Genomic DNA, 21,206 nt, shown 5'->3' on the forward strand with positions numbered 1-21,206 from the left:
TATATTTTATCAGAAGATCCTATGATTAAAAGAAATAATTAAATTCGTTAACCACTACATATAAAATATTATATGTTATTTTTGTATCTTGTACAGTAATTAAAAGAAAACTGATATAAAGCAGGAAGAAAAGATAGACATAAGAGCCGTTTTAAAATTATTATTTTCTCTTCTTTTCTGTTTCTATTTATCTATTTACATCCCTCTCCTATCTATTTCTCTTTCTATTTCTCTTTCTCGTATTCTGTAGATAAGCGAACTTACATACCTACATTATATACATTATAATCCACGATGGTGTACTTATATTAAGTTTCTGCCAACAATTCGCTCAACAGTCCCAACACGAGACAGTTATTGTGGAATATGTAGTGGAATTATTCTGTACACCATGTATATTGGCCGAGAAGTTGGTTATCCTAGTCCGTCAGTTTTCGTTGTAGTAAACGTCAAGGTTTCTACGCTCGAATGAAAGAGATACATAAACTGAGAACATTCATTGAATTGAGAAAACTGGAATGGAATGGGTTGTGTATTTTCATAACAATGCGAACATTTACGTAACCAAACTTTTTATTAATCAAATATCGAATTAATTATTATTATTATTATTATTATTATTATTATTATTATTATTATTATTATTATAGAATATATTTTTTGAAGGTTAATTGAAAATCGTATAATCTAGCGTTATATTTTGTTTCTTTCCTTTTTCATATCAGACTCGTACGACGATAATAAAATTGGATCAACATTTTCATCATCTAACAAACGACTAATTTATTCATAAGGATTTTTATCCTAATTCCATTTAGATATTAATTATTTACGCTGAAATAATTAAAATTCATTTTTTCAAGAAATAAGAATAATCGAGGCATTAAGTTTAAGAAAAAATTAGAAACTAAAGGTATGACAAATTTTCCGATGTTAAGCGAAGCGGTGGTTCGTAATAACATTCATCCACTTTGGATTAAACTCATTCCTGCGTGTTTCTCGTAACCGTAGTTGCAAGGTAGTAGTAGCATCGAATATGGTCGCTTCGGGATAGGTTATCAGAGGTGCCGTCGGTCAAAACAGTAAAATCCCGTTGGATTAACAGGCGGAAAACTTTCGTTGGATGATATCCCCGGCACAAATTATCAGGAGAGTGGAAAGCCGTGGGCTAACGTGCGGTTAATAGCAGTCTAATTATCCCAGATTATACGTTCACGTCGCCGATGATAAGTTAATGTCATCGCAAGTCGTAACGATCATCGTAATTATGCTTTTCGTCGTTTCACTATTCGTATCTTTCAATTGTTTCATTTTGTATTTTTTTGTTTTGCGTTTAGAATTATTCTATTTATTATTTTAAATAAAACTGTAGAAAAGATTTCTTTTCGAATTTCAATATCACAAAAATTGATGAAACTAATGTAAATTGTAAAGTAGAAAACTTATTTGAAAATAGAAAAACATAAACGAGGGAGATAAAGGGAAAGTCAAATGATTATTATTATTTCGTTGTATTAATTCGTAATTAAAATTAATGTCGTTCATTATTTTTTGATATACAGTTCATATCTAATTTAAATACATTTTTTTTAAAATAATGATTCTAATTGTGTTATTAGTTGAAGGATTTTATCGTAGTCGGCTTATGGAATAGCATAAAATTCGTTTAATGTGGATTTGAGATTAGGTTACTCCTTCGTCTTTTCCTTTCTAGCTTAGGGTCCGCAAACATGTTGATAAAAAAAAGACTCATTGACCGCAGAGTCAAACAAGGTACTCGTAAATGCATTTTCGTTGTAGTTCGCTATAGTTCAACGTGTATGTAGGATTTTTTTAGAAGTTGAATTTTCAGCCGAGAACTTTGCTTTTCTCTTTGCGGTATTCTGGAGAATCATAGTAAATCCCCCCCCCCCAACTTTCTCTTTTTTTATTCCTTTTGTCTCTATTCTTTTTATGGTACGTTTTTTTCACCGGTATATACACGCAATAAGCTCATTATTAATTATACTATTCATGTATAATATAATAATAATACGTTGAAACGTGAATATTCGAATGATATAATTCCGGCTTTTCAATGTTTCACAGATGTATTAAAGCTAAATAGTTATTATTCTATAACATATTATTATCTAAAGAGCAATCTTTTGTTAATGTTTAATAAAAAAAATTAAATACTTACTTTTGACTATTTAATTTTTAAATTTAATCATTTTATTCTTATAAATACGCTTTTGGTTTGTTTAATTAATTATATACAAGAATTTCACTGAAACAGAATTTATCGCATCGTTCGAGAAAATCTCTCATTTTGTTTGATAGCAAGAAATGTTCCGCATTTGAATCGAATTATTGGCTATTTATTGAATTACATCACGAGCAATGAAATGAAGAAAATTTTACAATTTTATATTTAATAAATTAGCAGATATTTTGCCGATTTTCTTGCGTGTATTTATTATTAAATTTTAACAACATAAATGCGTTTCTTGCGACAACATATTTCAAAAGATTATGACATCCTATTTTAAACCAGTCGTACGATCGGTAACATTTGCTTTCTTTTTTGTTCATTTTTTCGCCACCTGCATATAGTAATCACAATTAATTCTATGATAAAACTCATCTCGGAAATTCGTTACTTTTGAAAATCGGATTATAAAATGGAAATTTGTCCTATTGTTTCCGTTCAGTCGTTGAAATTTCACGATATAGCAACATTTATCATAAATACAACGCATAATTGATTTTCCATCGCTTATTTTTAGTTAATTATAAAATGATATAATATAATATAATAATAATCCGAAATTGTGTATATGTTATATTTATATATATATATAATAACAAAGTTATGAAATAAATTATATTCGAAAATGGCGATTAATTTAGATTTGAAGTTTAATAGGTTTTTCTTATTATCGTGAAATTAATAACTCTTATATGAATACCGAAAATCGACGTTGTTTGAAACTAAACATAAATAATAGGTTCGTGTTGCTTCATTACGTGAGAGTTGATAACAAACATTGCTATAAACGGAATAACGGAAGACCACATAAATGTTTCACAACTCGCGTCGTTTCGATGTTTACCACACCTACATGTGTAACTTTCGAAATCAACACCTACGTATTCTGCTTAACTGTTTCTCGGCATGCTATTCTCAAAGTTTTCTACACAAATTCTTCCTGAAAACATTGTGTATCTATGCATTTATGTATGCAGGTATGTTGTACTTATACGTACGTATGAATTTGTGATTTTTACATATACCCAACTTTAAGAATATTTCTTTCTTTTATTTATATTCCTCCCTGTTTTGATTTATAAAATATTGAACACGTTCTCACGTGATTTAGTAAAATTTATGTGTTATATGAAATGAACACACGAATGTTCTAAAGGAATATACAATTATAAGACTTGTTATTTATTATTAATAAAAAAATTCATTCATCGAAGTAAATATTTAATGTGCAATTCGTAGGATGAGTGATTTTTTTTAAATATACCTAATCTGATACCTGTCATTATTTCAAAAATATTTTTATACTAACTAAGACAGTTCTGTCATAGATTAAAATTTTGATATTTGGGACATCAGTTGCTCTGAGTTTGACTTCAATCCACGGTGAAATTTTATCTGAAATTTAACGTGATACGTTAGAATGTCGGAAAAAATATTTTATATGGTTTCGCGTCCATCCTGATATTTTTGTAGTGTTTTTTAATCGCCATCACATTGCACACTGGGATTTACTCTTTCTGAAAAAAGAAAAGTTGTATATATTTTTTTTTTTTTTTACAAATGTTCTCTTCTTTATAAAATGTTCCAATTAATTAGAAATTTTTATGATTTTATTCTCATATATATATATATTCAATAATTCTTATCTATTTTATTTATTTACTAATATTAATTAACATCGAAGCAATCTAATGTTATAAGAATTTTCTTCATTCTATTCTCCGATAATCTCATGATTAATTTTAATTAATTAATTACGAATGTAACTATGTTGATGTAATTTACGCGATATAACGATGAAGGATAACTAAATATAAATTATAAAATAAAATATATCGATATTGTATTTATATAAATTTTAATCATTTGTAGATACTTTTCTTTCTTTTCTTTCTCTCCCTTTTCCTTTCTCTTTTAAGTTATAAAACATAGGTACGTTCCACTTCTCCACTCTCATTTAACTTTACGTGGAGTAAATGAGCAATTCGGACGCAATAAAAAAGTTGCATCCTCTCGGCGTATAACTTTTAGATGAGAGTAGGTTGAAGGAAAAGATAGATAGATAGAAAAAGAGAGAAAGAAGAAACGATGACGAGGAATAGAAGAAAGAAAGAAAGAATGAAAAGAAAAGGGATAGTAGAGGGAGAGAGAGAGAGAGAGAGAGAGAGAGAGAGAGAAGCGGTTAAACTAAAAGATAGGACAGGAAAAATCGAAAAGGAATTAAAGCAACTGCTACAGAGGGAAGGAGAAAAAAGTGAGAGAGGGAGAGAGAAAAAGAAAGAGAGACAAGTTGAGGAATGGAAGTTGGTGGAAAGAGATAGGAGATAGGAGATGGAGGAAGAGCAAAAATATGTTCGATCCAATCTAACTTGAACGATTGGCTCGGTGAAACTGTATCGACCTTGGTTGCTTCGATAAACGATAAATTATTTCGATTTTCTTCCACGACCATCTCGATGAGAAATAGTTTTACTATTGCTTAATGCAATTCTACACCTACCATACTTTGGACCGACTATTAAATTTATTTTTGTCGGTACGATAACGACCAATATTGAATTAACGTTCTATCGCGTTCAAAGTCTTCGACATTTTGATATATCCAAAGATAATATTATAAGATCGAGAAAAGGTCTGTGTTTTTAAGAAGATGGTTTCTAATATTGGATCCTAAAATTATTAATACTTCTTAGAAATATTTTTATTTCGACGAATTAATATGCAACAGTTTGCTTTTGTAATTTTTTTTTATCGATTTTAACTATTTAATATTTTTCTTCTGTTTTCATTAGAAATAATGTATTAAATTATTTACTATTATAGATATAATTTAAATAGAAGCAAACAGAACGAAGACGAATAATAGTAAAAGCTTATAGGAACGATCTCGCCGTGTTAATAACACTAATAGTAATAGTAACAATGGCACTTTGAGATTAAACGTAAGTAAGCATACGCGCACTTAAACGATGCGAACTTACGATATTACTAAACTCATGTTGCAATGTTTACACGTACGTAACATACACTTTGATACCGTGTTAATGCACAAAAGTATAACTTCAGTTCATTTGATATCTATTATCATTTGGAAACAATAATAGGTACGATGATTTTTGATCATTTTAATCGATGCAATGAAACATACACGTGAAATAAAATACTTTTATGATAATTAAACATTTAAGTACATCTACATTTTATATGTGAAATAATTATAAATATTCGATTTGTATATTATAAATTGAAAGAGGGTACAAATTATAGTGTTCTATTTAACGACAAGCTGGTATAATATAAACATTTTATAATAAATTAATATTATAATAAAAGAATGTTGTTTTTTTTTGTTGGTTTTAAATATAATTCGATACAATCTTTATTATTATAATAATAATTTATAGCATGCGTAATGTGAATTAGTATCAAAATATCTATATATATATTTTTTTTTTTTCTTCTTTAATCTACATAGTCAGTTATTCAATAGGAACGATATCAATAATTTGAAATGTAAAATATTGTCAGAAGTTAAAAGAAGCATAAAGCGATAGCAATATATTATAAAGTCAGATTCGAATATAAAATATCAATCTAGTTCTCCCACGACGCTGAAGTCGATTTAATCCACAACTCGAAGTAGCAAGAGACTATAAATAAATTTTACACACGACCAAAGAGCTCGTAAATCAGATGGTCGGTTCCCAATACATTCGATCACGTATATATCAGGACCAATCCCGTAGAGGCGTTTCAGATGAAGATGAACGTGTAAATTCAATAAATTTTCTTTTAAATCATGATGCGGTAAAAATCCTATTAGAAAATCGAAGATCTAACTTTTGTGTATGAATCTTTATATCTATATATCAAAATAATTAATATAAAAAACATTTTATATGATATGATTATACATCTAATGATAACAGCGAATAGAATTTATACATGTTTCTTAATTATTGTCATTTTTGTAATTGCGATCATAAAATAATTATTCGGTATCATCATTATGATTAGTGATTTTGGAAGGTGTTTCACATTCAAGTTCTGTAATATTTATAACTTTTCTTCATTATCAGTGACACTAACGTTCGAAAACATTTCGTTTGGTCAGCGTAGAAAAGTTAGATAAGTAGGACACTTGTAAAGACACTCGTAAAATTATAGTCGGACGAGATTCACCGCGTGGAAATAGAAGCACAATGGTGTTTGGTAAAATTATTTATCGCTACGATTGTTCGCCACTTATTCTGGAAGGTTGATCGTAACAAATATCCAAGAACAATTTATAACCTAGTTTTTCGCGGATATCCTTGCTAACACTCACCCCTGAAACGCGCAGCAACCAATCGAAACAACATTAATGGAACGTAATAAATATCCCCTTTCATAGTTCTCTTGTACTTCCATTTTCGACGGTAAGATTTCTAATATATCTCTTTCTCCCCTTATGATAACCAATTACCTTGAAACGATCTTATATTATTTCCAGAATATAAGTTCTTTATCTAGTACGATAACGCAATTTATAAATTATTGTATATCTTGTAAATCATATTTTATTATATACAAATCAAACCTTTCATTTCATTATCATTTCTACGAATTATTGAAAAAGTATTTTCTTACATGCAATATTGTTAATTACAATTTCAGATATTAAACGAAGAACTCAACACAAAATATTATTTATAACGTAAAGAAACAGAACATTAAAATACGTCTTTACTTCGCGAATTTCTCTGTTCGGAGAATTTCTGTTGATTATTTTTATATAGAACAATCAGTTGTCTGAAACTGATCTTCGATCTTCGGAATTTTCTCTTTGATTTTTCTCTTACCAAATCTTTCCACACACTGTCCTTATTGTTTTACATCTACACTAATGTCATTCCTTTTTTCATTTCTTTGCTCTCTTTATCCTGTCATTCTATTTCACTCTCACGCACACTTCAAATTAAGTTCGATGGCTTAAACTATCCCGACAAAGAAAGACCACACGGAACTAATTTTGTTTGTCCTTTTACCTAAAAAGATCTTCTATCGTTCAAAGAGGTTTTAATCGAAATTTTCTCTTATACTCACAAATATATACACACGTATTACTATATTATGAAATCTTGCATTAGATATTTGTTATAAAATTTCTTTCTTCATTGTAATATATTAAATAAAAACTTTTCGAGGGACTAAATTCATGTGAACGAATGAAAAGAAAAAATTGTGCTGATGTGAAATTTTCTACAGTGCACAAAACTTCGAAAACATTAAATTAGGATTTAATCAGACTAAAATTTTCGAATCGAGTTTTTGAGTTTAAGAAGAAGAAACGTGTGTAAGCAGTTTGTTGGAAAGAATGGCTTATAGTTTTGCGCAAGGACGATGAAATTTCATTTCGATAAAGGAAGATTTATAAATATAAAATTGCCAATTGGTGTTCCCACGCGGAAGCGGTCTCATCTCGGTCCTGTTATTTTCACGGAAATACGAAATCCAATTCTCGATAAGTTCGCCAAAGGTTTCTTCTACCATTTTATACATACACACACACATATATATATATATATATATATATATATTTTTTTTTCTATCGGATCCGCACTCTATCAGAGACGATAGTCGGCGGATAGATGATTCGAAAAAATCGTGAGTAAAGAAAAATCTTTGTTATATCGAAAAGATGGTTATATCTTGGGAACTACGAGGAACGATTTCACAAGCGTCGGAAATTATTTCGACTGACCTTCCCGACTTTTATCTTTTGTTCTCTCTCTCTCTCTCTCTCTCTTTCTTTTTTTCTTTCCTTCAATTCCCTCCTTGTCTTTTATTCTCCGAGAAATTTTGCTTTATTGAAAAGTCCCTCGGTTATATTGCGTCTTGATTTTTCTCGTTGATATTTCCGGTTAGTAGAAAATTGCTCGCTTTCATTTTAAACAAGATATATGGGGTTAACTTTAAACGTCAATAAATTCAATGAAGTTTTTTTTATCTTCTCCCTTCCCTCTATTCCTTGCACTAATTACGAATGTTTTTTTTTTTAATACTCGATTAATGATTTGTCATTGTGTTTAATTTTCAAAGTAATAATAGTTTAAGTTATCACGATTTCAAGGTATATTAATAAATAAATACAAAAATCTTTTAATCAGAAACAATTTTATCCAGAAGCAGCAGATTATTTAATGAATCTGTAATATCAAGTCTTTAAACTATACGTCCTTTATCTTTCTTATCCATTATACTTTCCTCCAGTTTCACTTTTCTTAATTACTTACTCCTATATATTCAACTTTAACGAAGTTGGATAAAATAAGAAGAAATAAAGGGGAAGAGAGAGAGAGAGAGAGAGATGGAGATAGAAAGAGAAAGAAAGAGAGAGATGAAAAAGTTTACGATGCGTAAAATTACAGACTTGCTAGAAGATAAAAAGTTTTAAAAAAGATTTCTATCATCGAACGCAGTCTATATTATTTCTACTTACATACATTCCCTTAATTAATATTCATTTATCCAATTAAACGTTTAAAAAAGTGTCCTGATTTGCGATCAGTTGCAGATCAGAATTACCTAGAAAGTAGAGTAGAACGAATTGTGTCTCTTAAATCGGTCTCGCTGAAGTTTGAAACATTTTGTGATATAAACTGCAAAAAAAAAAAAAGAAAAAAAGGAGGAGTGTAAAATCCGGATTTAAAAAAAAAGAAAAAAAAAGAAAAAAAAAAATGAAAAAGAAAAAAAAAGAAACGTGGGGGTAGAGCGATGAAATACCTCTTGCAAAGGATTTTATGGGTAACCTTTTATCACGGAGCACGCGTTTTATCGTTGCAGAATCTAATGACGAAGAACAAGCGGACAAATTGGCGTCGGCTGTTGGCAGGCGGCTTGGTAGCCATTGTCGCATTGGCCTTGGTAGTCGCCGCAGTAATTCTTTTGACCGGCAGCCCAGATAGCTCAACATCAAGAACGACAAGCGCGCCTGGCATTTCCCTCGAAGAATGGCTCGCCGGTTCGTTATCTCCCAAGAGCTTCAACGCGACCTGGCTCAGCGGTAAGTGTTTCACACTTTCAATTGTCTTAAACCGAGACAAATGTTCCTTTCCTTTCCTTTCCTTTCCTACTAGTACTCTCTATACGACAAAAGCTTTTCTCTCCTGAGATTAGCCAGCTGAATTATCTTTCGCGTCAGCAGCAACCCATCAAGATGGGAGTTGTTGAAACATTTCCTCCTTTACTTTTCAACAATTTTGATAGAGTCTTGGAATAAGTTGAAAGTGATTATGAGTTTCCTTACCTATCGACACTGAACGAGTTTGAATTAGTTGTTTATTTATTATTATCTCTTTGACAAATTCGACATCGAGTTTAGATAATATCATTGATGTTATATCTTTTTTTTTAACATTATTTAGAGATGCATCGATTGCATGATCGTTTACGATTTTTATAATTTATAGTTTGATTATATTTCTGTTAATTGAATTTGATCTTTTTAATGAATTCGAGTATGTTTGTTTTGTGTTGAGCAAGGGAGAAAAGAAAACTTGTTCTAGTCGATTAGGTATTTTTTATTTATTTCGAAGATCATTTTAATTATTGTGCGTTTAATTGTAAGTCTTGCGTTGCATCAATTACACCAGGAAGAAGGTTGCTTTGTTATTATTGTTTCATTTATGTAATATATAATATATATATATAAATAGTAAATATTTAAATGAAAAATGCATAATGTTCAACGAGAATCGAGTATTATTCATATAACATTTCAATCAATGAAATTCAGATTTCCGAATTTCCGATTTAATATGTAACCACCTACTCTATTCGAAAAGTAGAAAATACTGTACCATCAAATGGGAGTTGAAAATTTAATGGACCACGTAAATTGTTAAATAGCGAAGCAAGCATTCGTTGGCAAAGAGTCTACTATTTTTTTTCAAATGATTATTGTTCCCATCGAATGAAGATAATCATATAGTGGCAAATAACTCTCTAAAGAAGAAGAAATAGAAATAATCGTAGAGAACGCGAAATAATGTTTAACGATTTCCTACAATTCATAGAAATTCTTAGATTATTCGTAAAGCTTTGAGAAAATAAATGTCGTTGGTGTCGTTTTAAAAAAAACATCGAACGAACTCGGACGAATGTTGGAAATTTAAAAACGGAAGAAAAAAAAATAGAGAAAAGTAGTAGAAAGAGTAGAGAAATGTGAGAGAAAAGAAGAAGAAGAAGAAAAAAAGAATGAAAAGGAAGCAGAAGAAGTAGAAGAAGAAGAAGAAGAAGAAGAAAATGAAATAAAAATAAAAGAACGTCACAGAGAGTGCTTTGAGTTGGCGATGGTAGGGGTGGTTGTGGTCGTGCTGCTTGCAATTCGACTAGACGAGAAGAGAAAAGAGTGAGAAAGGTGTACTCTATGCCGGTAATTATAGTGGTTGATGAGAGTTTCACGCTAGGCTGAACCACAGCCGCCATCTACTCCGCACCAAATTAAGGTAACTCAGTGCGCGGTTGACTCCATATGCGTTTACCGATAAACCCTACCGGTGCTTCTACTACCGACATCCACACAATATATTTCTAACCCGTTAATGCGATTCAACTTTTCTCTCTCTCTCTCTCTCTCTCTCTCTCTCTATCTCTTGCTTTCTCTCTTTCTCATTTTCTCTCTCTTTCCTTCTTGTATCCTTTATCGTATTTCTATACCAAGTCTCGTTCGAAGCCCCGACGACCACGGTTCAGATACGTCCTTTTGAGAGAATCCCGAGTGATTCCTTATATAGCATGGACTAAAGCTTCCCCTTTTCTGAGGTTAGGGTGTATCCCGAATAAAATAAGGACGATTTGTCTTTTGGCAAGTTAATCTTCCAATGGGTGTCAACGAACCGTACGCTTGTTATATATTTAACAATCTAAATTCGTTTCCTCTGACGTGAGAGAATCAATTTAATACTTGTCATGAAAGTCGAATAAAAGAGGATTTTCGATGTTATTGATTGATTAAATCGTACAAATATTCAATTCTCGAGATACGCGTAGAATATTATTTTAATAAGTACGAAAATGGATTAATATTATGATTAGTTATGTGAACGGATATTGTATCAGTGATAACGGTGTGAATGAATATCTCATGAAACATTAGAAATGTATTAGTAGATTAAATACAATGAGAATATTTAACTATGATGCGATAATAATAATATAAAAGGTGAATTTTAAAAGAGAACGTACTTGTTCGTTGAGTGATTGATTAATATTAAAAATATATTCGTATCATTAATTTTAATTAAAGTATTATATTTTTTTGACCTCATTTAATTTATTCATTCATATTAAAATCCCGCAACATTATTTTCCATGATAAGGATTTACTTTTCATCCAAGCAATGTTCTGTTAAAGAAAATAAAGGTAATCCTAGATACACATATACAACGCGATAAAGGATATACATTTATCTTACCACGGCATAAGTCTATATTTATTCTCGACAAGCTAGGTAACATCATTTATTATACCATTCTCCAATTTATCAACTCTTGGCCAAAAGAAATATTGCCGCTGGTGCACCTGTTTGAACGCGTTCTTTAACGCGTTGCCTGTTTTAATGGAACCATTTTTTCATATCGCATCTATCAAGAAACTTGTTATAGTTCTTAACGAAGTAGACTTGTCAGCGGGACTATAGCGTCGAATTTCTTTTTTTCAGGAATTATAAATAAAATAATAGAATCGGCGATAGGAACAGAAAGTATAGAATATAGTGATATGGATTATGATAGTACTACATATCAGATGGTAGTCTCATTGTGTGTGTGTGTGTTATTATAGATTTTATTAAATTATTATATTAATTTTTCAAATGTCTTTCATTTTAAGCCCGGAAATACTTAAAAGAACAAAAATAGAACAAAAATATAGTAAAACAAAAGACAATCGAAATATTAAAATAAAAAATTGTAACTTTAAATTCTTATCTAAGATAAAATAAATATTGACGAAGTAGATGGTTAACATCAGTATCGGGTGTGTTAGCGTGACTGTTCATTGCCAAGGCTTCATTGGGTTCTTGCCTTGTAATTGTTTAAAATGATGTTTACCCTAGTAGCTACCCTGAAATCGATGGAGCTATGTATACGCGAGGGATCGTAGAAGTGTAGAATGTGGATGAGAAAGAGGCGTAGATGGTTGTGTAGTTGGTGGTTGAGAAGACGGAAGCAGAGTAGAGGGAAATTAACGCTGATAGAGGAAACTAGAAGGGGTGAGAAAGGACAGGGACAGGACACGTAGCCTAGATATATCCGGGTATCGCGATCCCCCAATTTGCGACAATAGCCGTGATCTCCCTGCCGATGGGAGTTGCAAGGGTAACTGCCTCGTTGCATTCACGTATCTCTCTCTCTCTCTCTTATTAATTACTGCTTACAATGCGAAATTCCCATGATTGTAAATTCAGTGTCATGCGATATACAACAGCAAGTCTTTCATTTTTCAAAAGATTAAATCTTTTAAACAATACCTTTTTCATTACTTTTCTTTTCGGGTTTTTGAACTCATTGAAAAAGTCATTGATAAAAAGAATAAGAGAGAAGGTAAATAAAAGTCGGACGAGAGAGACGGTCAAGTACCCTTTTTTATTTCTATTTCTTTTTCCTTCTTCTTATTTTTCTTTAGTATTTTTTGTTTTCTACGAAAAAGGGTCTCCACCTCTTATCCGATGGTATGATAAGAATTCGCGTATACATATAACGTATAAGACTATTTCTTTTTATTTTTATTTTCTTTTATCTTTGGGAATGACCTTGGGATAGGGGAGCAAAAAGAAAATACCGGAAGAAGATCGAATTGCGATCTAGCCAGCCTTAATTAGTGGTTCTGCATTGGCAGCTATGAAGTCGGTTAAATAAGGGGACCGTTGTTGTAAAAAAGTGCCGTTAATTAAGGTACAATAGGAAAAAAACGGAAGGAAGGAAGAAATGCAACGGACAAGTTCCCGTTGTGGTAATTGGTATCCAAGAGCATCGCCCGCAAAAATACTCTTTCACTACTCTTCTTCTCTCGAATCGTTGGCGCGAGAAGTAGACACGAAGAAACTTTGGCAAAAGCTGTATCGTTCCCGACTTCGGAGCACGCATAATGGCCACTGATTAAATCCGTTTCTACAGACGGAGACAAAACTTCCCTCTTAAAATACGCTCCGAGCTTCGGGCATCTTCTCTTTCCGTTTCTTTTCTCTTTTTTCTTTTTCTTTTTCTTTTTCACCTAGTCCCGTCGGAAGACTACTACTTTTTCTTCTTATTTCTTTTTCTTCAACCACCACAAATTCGTTTGCCTTACCTCTTTCCCCTTCTTCTTCTTTTTCTTCTTCGGTATCGAATCGATACTAATCTCCGGTCTAACGATTTATTTTTTACTCGATTCGTTAGATTAGATAAACGTTTCTACTTGAATCGTTGCTATATTTTTATTTATCGAGTTTTACTTTGATTATTAATTTACCGAAACTTCATTTACTTCAATGATTAATTATTATATTGATTTTTCCACGATCTATAAAAAAACAGTAGGATATTTTTCAAACTTATGCACTATCATAAAGTTATTTTTTTAAAATCATGGTTTGGCGATGAACAATTGGTAAATTATAAAATGTAAACATTTATTTTTCATTTAATATAAATCACAATATAAAATATCGTTGTTATACTCGCCGGTATTTTTAAAAACTACGTTCGACAATTCGGCCAAAAATATTCGCGTCTCGCATAACAAAATATTATTTTCCGGTCTAGACTCACAAATAAAACAGTATCTGTAATATAAAAATAATCGAAATTTATCTCTCTCTCTCTCTCTTTCTCTCTCCAATTATTTTCAAATTATATTAAAAACTAATGAAATGAAAATTTGTCCAATCTTAAGATCCAATCTAATAAACGGTAGATAGAAAAACATGGATAAAAATAAATGTTCAATTAAAATCTAACGATTCGATTATTTTCTCGAAGAAAATTAATCAGAATAAAAATAAACAGTAAAGAAAAATATAAGAGAGAAGAAGAAAAAGAAGAAGAAGAAGAAGAAGATAACAAAAAAATGTCGAAGCATTCAATTTCCGTTTCTATCGTGCGTTGTCCACGGATAATCGATCATGGGTTTCTTCCTTTCTACAATATCGACCGATCTGCTGGCGCCTATCGCTGCCGCCATTTATTTATACCCGAACGCACACGGAAATTCAGGTACACGCACTGTCTCTCAGTTTCCTGCTCGTGATAGCAATCGTGCAGCTATAGAAGGAAACGCTGGACTATCGAGAATGGTGAATCGTACGAATCTAGATATAGATATATATATGTATATGTATATATTTACATACACACACATAGATATATCTGTATAGACATACGCATATGTGCTAGTTTGTAGAAATTGTCCATAATTTTCAACGTTCCCACGAGTGTGTGGAGTAACACGAAAGAGAAAGACAGAAACAGGGGGAAACATCGACGAACGTTCACGAATGTCTACGAGCTTTGGCTTCAACCAGAAAAGCGTAGCAGAAGTATACCCAAGGGAGGTTTTCCCTTGCACAGGAAATGCGTCCGATTCGTGGAGATGATCGTAAACGGTGTGCGAAGACTATAGCAATACGAACTAAACGACCGATTCGGAAAGCTTTGCTTTTCTCTTTTTCTCTTTCTCTATTTCTCAGTTTCTTGTTTTATATATACACATATATATATATACACATACATATATGTTTTATTTATATATATAGTTTAGTAGTTTAGGCGACTAGAACTCTACCAGTTGGTCGATTTCGGACCGTGAGAATCATTGTTATCTCCTGATAACAGGTCCCACTGGGCAGTCCCTTTTCGTATACGTGTCACTCGTTGCTTCGATATATCTTCCCTTACATTCTTCTTTTATCGTTCGAAATATTGTCTCTATCTACTTGGACACACCAAATGGGATGTCGAAACATACAACAAAACTTGGTCATGCTCGTTCATGTTTTTGTCGATCGACTAATATTTTTTATCAAATATTATAGTACCTCGATCTCAAATTGTTTTTTCAATTCCCATAGTAGTTTCTTTTTTTCTTTTTTATTATACAGGAAAGGGGAAATTTTATACAGGAAAGAATGATTTTGATAAGAAAACGAATTTTTGTTTGTACTTTGAGTATAATCGTTTTGTCATTGAACGTTTCTCTATCGAACTGTATTTTGATTAATTATACCTAATGAATGTTTACTTCGTATAATTAGTCTAATTGCGTTTTCATATTATATATATATTTATTATAATATATATATATATTTACTAATTGTCAATTGTTGTTATATTGTATCGGAGCAAATAATACGAGCCCTTTTCGATTGATTAATACATATTTTATAGCACATATATATTTGTACTTATAAAGAAAATACACGTCGAACGCTATATACGAAGATAAGCTTTAATCTGTTTATTTGTTCAAGGAAACCCTTTGTTATTCAGATTTTTGGGATATATCGTTCAGTCAAACTGTACGGTATTTAAAACGGAAATTTCTTTTTATCTTTTCTTTCTTCTCTATTTTTCATGTTCAATATTACTATCGACGCCCAGGTACAAAAGCATATTACGTCCATGAAACGAAACGAAACGAAACGAAACGAAACGAAATGAAATGAAACGAAACGAAATGAAATGAAACGGGATAAAATTTTATTAAAATAAATCTCCCTCAACTCGAATTTCTCATCTCTTTCACACCCCCTTTCCTCAACCCTTTCTATTCCTTTTCCTTTCTTTACTGTAGGATAAAAAAAACAAAACGTAATAGTTCGTTTATAGATTGAATTTAATACGCTTCTGTTTTGTTTGAACCAAATTCAAAAGCTTCTTCCTCCTCCCTCTCCCCCTACCCCATTGTTTCGAGTAAGTATTGTTATCATATTTTGTTGTCATATAACAATCTATGATGATAATCTTAATCGTTTGTATTTCATAACGATTTGTTTTTATATTTTTTCCAAACTAAGAAATATGAAAAACTGGGGTTATAACTATTATCGTCAACGTTGAAATAGTTTATCGTTGAGACTGAATAATGCTTGGTGTGAGATAAAATAATGCGAGTAATGAGCATCCTTTAAAAGGAAACGAACGATACGTCAAAACGATGCGAATGTTCGGACGAATAGTAGTGACCCGTGCAAAAAAATTTTTTATAATAGATCGAGAACGATTCGGCTTTTCTTTTTTTCTTTGTTTTTTATTTCTTTTTTCTTCTTTTTTTTTTTTTTATCTTTAGCGATGAGATCTGAGATATAATTACTGGATAATGACGTGCTCGTTATTTTGATAAAAATTGTATTGTACTAGATATATGTGTGTATAATATATAAAATCGAAAAATTGTAACAGTACTTTCAAAATTATTGAATGAAGTATATATATTAAATGTCAATCAATACTTGAAAATCATTATTATTATTATTATTAATGAAGAACAATGAAAATAATTATTAAGATGGAGGAGTTTTATATATTTAAATAACATAGATGGATATTCCATTGCGACGAAAAACTAATTTTGGCTTCTTATTTTATCCAGGAAGATCGATGCGAGTTTTATGAAGATTAAAACTTCGAAACATTTTCTTTCTCGTTTCCTTGTAATTGTAATATATTTTATATATATCCACCAAGATAATATATCTATTATATATAATATACACCCTATATAACCAAAAATATACTTCTCTTTAAAATTTGTATTATGGTGTAGCAATTAATTAACATCGAATAAAATATAACAAATGTATATATAATTACTTTATTAATAAATATTAAATATATTAAAAAGGTATCGAATTAATTGCCTACAACCTAATACATCATTAATATATATAATATTTTAAAATATAAATATGAAAACGTTCACACACTAATCGATAAATAACAAATTTTAATTAACAAAACGATTATTAATATAGATAAAGAATAGAAAAAAATAACATCGAAAAAATGATTAAATAGATGAAAGAGAATTCTAAAAAGATAAGGTGGAGTTAAATCGACAAGCATTAATGGATTGTTGTGAAAGTATTGTCCAAAGGCGTGGATCCTGAGTACAGAACTTTGTCCTTCTATAATTCGTGAGATGGGGGTGAGGTGAATTACGTAACCCTTTAATATCCGATGCAATCCCATCACGGATGCACGCATTCACACGCAAACTCAGGACCGTTACAGAGTAACGATTCTCTCTCTCTCTCTCTCTCTCTTTCTCTCACCTCATCCTCCTCTTCCCTTCTCTATTTCTCACTCTCGCGTTTCGTCGATTTTCATGGAAATTCGCTTTCGCGCGACTGCTTTGGATTTCATGGTCTATCGAGACGATCGACCATGTCGATCACGTTATGCGTATGCTACTTCTATCATTACCAATCGTAACACCATGACGGACTTTTGTTATTGATGTCATATCCATTATGAGATTCTCTCATCAAACGTCAGAGTTTGCTTTTTTTTTCTTTTCTTTTTTATTATTATTTGATCGTACGAATACTCTCAAAATTGACGTTCAAAAATCATTTGAAATCGATCAAGACGTTGCTTTCTTTTTTTTTTCTTTCTTTCGATTATTTCTCAGGTAAACGTTGAATACTATTTTCAAATACTTATACTAGAGTATATATGAGCAAGATTTTATTATTTAAATTGACTATCTGATATAAAAATAATATTATTTGATCGCGCGTGTCGTGTTTTTATAATTATTTATTTTTCTTTTTTTTAACATTTCATTCAATTAAAAATCTTTCGAATAACGTTATGACTAATCGTAAGATCATCGATCTCAATCAGTTGAAATTGATACTCATACAAATGGTTGGAATTTACATAAATTTCTTTTAAAATGAAAGATCTGTTAGAATCGTTTTATTTTTTCTACACAAATTTGTTCCTTTTTTAATTTAATATTCAAATAATTAAAATAATACTTTAAGAGAGGATTTCGCAGTAAATAGATAAACATTTCATTAATACACAGGATGAGATGATAATCGTAGTATAATGATTTTATGTGAAAAAAAATGAAAAAGAAATTTGTTGTTTAATGACAGTTAGTTAGAGTAACGATGTTCAAATCAAATTCAATTGTACACAACATTTTAAAATCATTAACATCACGACAATTTTCTTAAAAACGAAATTTCGGGTAGAAAAATTTTATATCAAATTGCTGTTTTACTTTTTCAGGATGTCAGAGATTGAAAAATCTCAATGCAATCGAACGTCAAATGTTGCGTGAGGTTTGCAAGTAAACATTTCTGTTTTTAGAATGTAATCTTCTTGTAATATTCTGTAGCAAATCGATGCTTTAATCGGAAGTAATCGGATTTACAATGTTGAGTTCTGGTTCTCGGTCGCACGCTCCGTTAAACTCGATCCACTTCCTGAAAGCGTTCTGTATTAATTTCGTAACGGGTCAATGACTTGTATCCAAAGCCTTGGGCTGTTCTCGATTGGATAGATGGCGACGAAAAAAAAAAAGGAAAAAATAAGATGCGCGAAAAAATTCGTCTTTTTTTCTTTTCGTTTCTTGCATAGGAAATTGAAATTTCAATGTGTAAATAATGGTGTCGGTTAGAGAAAAAGTAAGTGCAGCCTGTTGCTAACAACATAAATGTAAATTATTTGCTAACGATGTTAAAACACGAGTTAAAAGACGATACATTTTTAAATTATATGTAAATTTATACGAAATTATATTTCACAATGAGTGGTATGATATTAAAATTTAAGTATGAAAGTATTTTCAAAAAAATACAAAAAATGATTACGATACCGATTATGAGTGTGCGTGCATCGTGATTATTCTCAGACACTTCGTATTATTATAAAGAAAGTATATTAAAATTCGATAGATCGGATTTAAAAAAGAATCAGTACGTGACTAGAAGATGGCTTGCTCGCATAGTGAACCATGAAAAAAAAAACAAAAAACAATTGTTTGAAATCCGGCGAAGAAAGAAACGATTCGTAGTTTTAAGAGCGTACAATAACAGGGTGGATTGGTAAAACACATTGACATACTATATATATCGTTTTCTATCTCCCACTCTTTCTTCCCATTTGCTCTCACTCGTTGCTCGTTCACTCTGGAATCGATGCTACCAGCATTTCCAAAACGATAAGTATCAAAAGTCTATGCTGCAATCCGTCATTCTGTCCAACGTTTCTCTTTCGAAATCGCTCCGAGCGAAATTACGAAGCATCGATAAAGTAGTACGGGAGCGTAATGTTTCCACGCGATGGATTTCGAGTCTATCCAGACGAGAGAAATCGTTTGCCTTTCTCTGTTAATGTTGAATGCGAAAAGATGAGCAAGAAAAAGTTTGCGTTCGAATCGAAGTATACAAAGGTTTTTCATTTCGATGTATGGTAAATCAAAACTCGATGATTGTTCATTCTCAGTAATAAAAGATATATCAAACATATCCCTTAACATCCTTAATTATACATTTTATTTAGCTTAAAAACTTTTACAAGTTTTTATCCTTAATATTTGTTAATTACTATTTAAGTTAATATTTTAAAATACTAAAATTATATATATCTATATATTATTAATTAGTAATTTTGATTGTAAAAAGAAAGTACATTTTAGATTTCACTTTTAATGTAAGTTAACACATAGAAAAGGGGAAAGTAATTTGTACTAGCTGGCAAAAAGAGAAAGGAAAAGGAAACAACAACGGGAAAAGAAATGGAAGTAAATCGAAGGCAAGTTGCATCGATTAACAACGTCTATTCTCGAAACGTCGCTTTACGGATTTTCCCATGCTCCAACAGAGAAATTCTACTCTCGCAAACCCCGGCTATCTAATCTTTGTTGACATCAACCGCTTTATCGGATTCTACAGGATTCTGATTCTCCATTACGATGCTCCACGGTTTCTCGTAATGCAACGCCCGAGGCCTTACCAATTGGATTGTGAAGGGAATCGTCGAAATAGCCAATCGAGATGTTCCTTGTTTTTTCTAAGAGGGCTTGCATAGGATTAATATTATATTATTAATGAAAAATTTTCTTAATAATTCGTTTACTTGAATTCTTCTTTGTTCACTTCAAAGATATCTGTTTGAAACTGTCTTAAATAGAACACGAATGATCTTGAGATTAGAAATTTTTTAACAACGTTATCATTACTTTCTGTTTTAGGAAATGAGATTCTTTACCGTGACGAAATTGGGAATCTTGTCATCTATAATGTCGAATCGGCCTCTTCTAAGATCATCCTTGACATGACAAATTCCGTAAGTATTTTAAAATTTAAATAACCTTTTTAAATTTGTTACTTTTTTTATTTTTTCTCGAAAGAAAAAGAAGAAGAAAAAAAAAGAAAAATAAAGTGAGAAACTTTCCGCTACCCAATTCATCGGGTAAAAATCAAAGCGTAGTTTCGAATTTTTATCAGTTTTCCATTAGTTTTGGTAAAAACTCGATCGATCGATCAAACGAAATATTGCTTCCTCTTTTTTCTTCCTTTTTTTTCTTTTTTTTCTTCTTTTTTAAATCTGGAATAGACCCACCCAACCTTCTCGCTTCATTTGCAAAAAATGATAAATTTAAGCAAAAAAATAAAAAAGAATAAAGGTGTGTATATATAAAAAAAGAGAAAAAAGATATGGGAGTAAATCGAAATATTTTTGATACGTGGAATCACGTCGTTTTCGTGCATCACTGATATTCATCCGGTAATTCGCGTAATACCCTCTCTCGCAAGCTTTCTCGGGAATCGAGAACAACAGACGAATCCTACAGTAATTGCTCGTTATTTATCAAGTCGTGACGTGAGTAATTGATCGCTGGCAACACGCCTTACCGTTTACCGCGGGTCGACCATTAGAAGATGATTAATGACTGGTCTTACGATATTGTTCCGCG

The 21,206-nt window shown here is 31.1% G+C and overlaps 1 protein-coding gene across 4 annotated transcripts in view; it reads left to right on the plus strand.

Annotated features, from left to right (window-relative positions):
• Positions 1 to 20,628, plus strand: part of LOC122525017 (prolyl endopeptidase FAP-like) — a 189,353-nt gene extending 168,725 nt beyond the window's left edge. For 3 of the 4 annotated variants that reach the window (XR_006305686.1, XR_006305687.1, XM_043647546.1), the window contains exons 3-4: positions 9,077 to 9,296; positions 20,481 to 20,628. Coding sequence is in view for 1 of the 4 variants with exons in the window: in XM_043647546.1 (XP_043503481.1) it covers positions 9,077 to 9,296; positions 20,481 to 20,599 (339 nt within the window). In the remaining 3 variants the exon portion in view is untranslated. The remainder of the gene's footprint in view (positions 1 to 9,076; positions 9,297 to 20,480) is intronic. The other variant, XR_006305684.1, reaches the window with a different exon arrangement.
• The last annotated feature ends 578 nt before the right edge of the window (positions 20,629 to 21,206 follow it).

The sequence above is a fragment of the Polistes fuscatus genome, unplaced genomic scaffold (genome assembly GCF_010416935.1).
Source record: "Polistes fuscatus isolate 324 unplaced genomic scaffold, CU_Pfus_HIC Scaffold8, whole genome shotgun sequence".
NCBI classification, from domain to species: Eukaryota; Metazoa; Arthropoda; class Insecta; order Hymenoptera; family Vespidae; genus Polistes; species Polistes fuscatus.